The sequence below is a fragment of the Micropterus dolomieu genome, linkage group LG04 (genome assembly GCF_021292245.1).
Source record: "Micropterus dolomieu isolate WLL.071019.BEF.003 ecotype Adirondacks linkage group LG04, ASM2129224v1, whole genome shotgun sequence".
In the NCBI taxonomy this organism is placed as follows: Eukaryota; Metazoa; Chordata; class Actinopteri; order Centrarchiformes; family Centrarchidae; genus Micropterus; species Micropterus dolomieu.
The window spans coordinates 33724519-33728344 of record NC_060153.1 but is presented as its reverse complement, the minus strand read 5'-3'; the positions used below and the strand labels follow the sequence as shown (position 1 = coordinate 33728344).

At 46.4% G+C, this 3826-nt stretch overlaps 1 protein-coding gene across 4 annotated transcripts in view; it reads left to right on the top strand.

Annotated features, from left to right (window-relative positions):
- Positions 1-3826, top strand: part of LOC123969659 (calpain-1 catalytic subunit-like) — a 21120-nt gene that overhangs the window by 2461 nt on the left and 14833 nt on the right. For all 4 annotated transcript variants that reach the window (XM_046047266.1, XM_046047268.1, XM_046047267.1 and 1 more), the window contains 3 exons: positions 661-901; positions 1474-1543; positions 2851-2969. In XM_046047266.1, coding sequence (XP_045903222.1) covers positions 662-901; positions 1474-1543; positions 2851-2969 — 429 coding nt within the window. In that variant the 5' untranslated portion in view covers position 661. The remainder of the gene's footprint in view (positions 1-660; positions 902-1473; positions 1544-2850; positions 2970-3826) is intronic.

The window sequence follows — 3826 nt, the reverse complement described above, 5'->3', positions numbered from 1 at the left end:
CGCCGCATTGCTGCAGTAATTCAGGCAAAAGGAGCCCCAACTAAGTATTGAGTGCTGTACATGCTCATACTTTTCATGTTCATACTTTTCAGTTGGCAAACATTTCTAAAAATCCTTTTTTTGTATTGGTCTTAAGTAATATTCTAATTTTCAGAGATACTGAATTTGGGATTTTCATTAGTTGTCAGTTTTAATCATCACAATTAAATGAAATAAACATTTGAAATATATCAGTCTGTGTGTAATGAATGAATATAATATCCAAGTTTCACTTTTTGAATGGAATTACTGAAATAAATCAACTTTTTGATGATATTCTAATTATTTGACCAGCACCTGTAGTGACGGCTTGTTCTGATTGGTCGATGAACTAACCAGATTCTGTTTCCTGTCAGCTTCTGACGAGCCCATTGGACAGAGATCAGGTACGAATGTCTGCATGTTTATTACGCTGCCTGTTAGCATGCTAACATTCGCTGATTAGCAGTAAACAGCTGAGGCTGATGGGAAGTCATCAGTTCTGCAGGAGTCATGAAGCAAAGACCTGCTGGTGGCGCAGGATGTAAAGTTCTGACCACGTTTCATCCTGGTCTGGGCCTGAGAGGAGGCTGACATTAACACCCTGACAGGTTTCTGATGAGTTCTTCTGTTGTGGATCAGGATGTTCGGAGGCGTGTCGGGCCGGATCCAGAAGGAACGGCAGAGAGCTGGAGGTCTGGGCTCGGTCCAGCAGGCCGTACTCTACCAGAACCAGGACTACCAAGCCCTGAAGGAGGACTGTCTGCAGAATAGATCCCTGTTCCAGGACCCATTGTTCCCCGCTGAACCGGCCTCACTGGGTTTCAAGGAACTCGGACCGTTCACTGCCAAAACCAGAGGGGTGGAGTGGAAGAGACCCACGGTAAGAACCAGAACTCGGGGAGGATCGTACCTGGACCTACAACTCCCAGAATACTTTGGGGGATGTAAACAGGAAGTATGTATGAGCCATGGGGTCTGTAGGTTAAGCTGCGTTCAGGTAACTCAGAACTCCAACTAGAAAAAGTACCTTGAACGCCTCTTAAAGTTCCTGCCTGTGAACTCAAATCTGTCCCGACCTCACGGGAAGCTGGGTGACGTCAAACAGCAGCTCCCAGCCCACGTTGTACAGGTGAAACCGTCAGCTAAAAGGCAGCGTGAAGTATATTTGCCTGTGTTAAATTAAAATGGTACAAACTATCAGGAAGCTGGGAGATTTCCAGAGTTCTGAGGAGTCTGGGACGCTCTGAACGCAGCACCAGCTGTTTTTAACCTGTATTTATCAGCTGTTAGCAGAACCCCAGATCCTCTGAAGGTGTCCGTCTAGAAACCCAGAGAGCAGCAGGTTCTCTGTTTCAGATGTTAGAACAGTAGAACCCTTTAGAACCTTATCTGTCACACTTTGACCTCGGCTGGGATGTAAATCAGACGGCTGTTTCTGATTGGCTGTTTCAGGAGCTGACAGAGAGGCCTCAGTTCATCGTGGGCGGAGCCACCAGGACCGACATCTGTCAGGGAGCGCTGGGTGAGTCGGTCATGTGACCCAAACACAGTCTGTTATTATCAGGCTGTTACTGAGAGGCAGACTGAATCACAGAGCAAGCGCACGACTTAAAGGACACAAAGACTGCTGATATACAGAACATACTTTTATTTAGATACATGACATGTAACTTGTGTAACTGTGCTGCGCTCAAACATTTAGTTTCCCGTGACGCCGGCAGCAGGTGATACGAGCACTCAGATGTTCTCCAACAGAGCAGCCTCATCAGAGACTTCCTGCAGGAAACGTTTCCACTGTTTGTGTTGATGTTTCTGAATGAAGTCCTGCTGCTTGATTAGAGCGTCGTGCTGACTTAGGATCAGCCTCAGAGCTGCAGGACAGGAAGTGACCTCCCAGCATTCAGCCTGTTGGGAAACACAAATCAACATGCAGCTGAAGGTTTATGGTCAGGGTGAGTCTCCTGGGCTTTAGTGTAAGTCAAAGGTTGAGTTAATGTAAAGGGATTATGTTAATGAGATGTCCCCATGACGATAGTGCTACAAGGCTATGTGTGTGTGTGTGTGTGTGTGTTTCATGTTTTTATATCCCAGTGGGGACTAACCTGAATGTGGGGGCCAACATTGAGGTCCCCACAGGTACAGACGCTGTTTGAGGACTTGGTTTTAGCGTTTCCCTTAGAGAGGCGTCTAACGCACCAGGAAACACAGGGGGGCTGTCCACAGACCTTTGGCCACATAGTGCAGATGTAAACATCTCCTGCCCGTCACGACACGGTGAAGGAAGAACTTACTGAGCGAGGAGCACCTGAAGGCAGCACTCAGCCCATCGCTCCTGACCTTTATAGATTGTTTATTGATCAGTGAGTGGGTGGAAACTCCATTAGCAGGAAACATTAGCAACTTAATTTGAAAGGGGCTAATGTTGTCGTTGATGTTAGCGTTTAGCTTAGCATTAGCTCGTCCCCGGAGACCGTCAGAGTGTCTGTTCAGGATAATGGAGTCAGCTGATGTTCAGTCTGCACATTAACCAGCTGCTGCAGCACAAACACTTCCTGGAAACATAAAGTCTGATCCTCCATCAGTCAGGATGACACAGCTGATGAAATAATAATAATAATGATAATAGTTTATTTGTGGAGCCCTTTGTGCTTTACATCTACAGCGTTTCACACAAAACGCGAAACGAGAAACAAGAAGCAGATGATAAATGTAGAAAGAACAGTTCAGATCACAGTAATCTGCATCATGTTGAGATCAAAGAGTTTGAGAGTAATAACTGAAGCAGGTGAGGAGTCAGCTGAATGTCTGAAGGTGGACTCTGCGTTGCAGGAGACTGCTGGCTGCTGGCCGCCATCGGCTCTCTGACTCTGAACGAACGGCTGCTGCATCGCGTGGTTCCTCACGGCCAGAGCTTCGACCGCGAATACGCCGGCATCTTCCACTTCCAGGTGAGACTCCGCCTATCCAGAGGTCACGCCCACTTAACATATTCACGATGCGTTCAAATAGCAACATTATGTAAGAGATGTTAGTGTGTTTTGTGGTGCCCCTACTGTTTCAGAGTGTACTTCAGCTGTACGAGCCGGTGTCATGCACGCCGTTTCACGAAGCTCTCGCCAGCATCCGACGCAGGCACCGACAGTAACGTTGCCGACGTCCGAGTGTGTTCGCTAACATCAACTCCAGATCTATAGCTAGCAGCTAAACCTCTAGCTTTGCCACAGCGAGCAGCTAACAAGTTATTACTGACGAGTCCGACAGGAAGAAGGCCAGCTCGCCGTCTGTCCCGCAGCCTTTCAGCTCTGTTAGCTCAACCAGTAAAAGCCAGTCTGATGTTTATTCTTGCTCGGTCACTCTTCCTCCTCATCTTCTTCAGTCTCTTCTGCCATAATATCCACACTGAAGCTAGCTTCTTCTAAAGAGCTCACATCTTACAGCTCGCTGAAGAGTCGTGTTGGTGCCGTAAATGAGCCTTCTTTGTCGGAAAGGTATGGAAACTGTTTATCTTTCCCACTGTTTGGAGCTTATTACCACAGACTGTATATAAACAATAACTGGTTCGGGGGGGTCTTTGTTTTATAGCGTGAAGCCCCCGTGTTACATGGTCTTTGCATGAAAAGTGCTATAACTTACAAAAAAATAGATTTTTGGTTGATTGAAGCATGTTGACCTCAAAAGGTTTGTTGTGTTTTAGGGTCATAATGGACAAATTTAATTTCTTAAAGCTTTAATAAAGCTGTTTACCAAAACAGAATCAGAATCAGACGTATTGATCCCTGAGGGGAAATTGTTTTGTTACAGATGC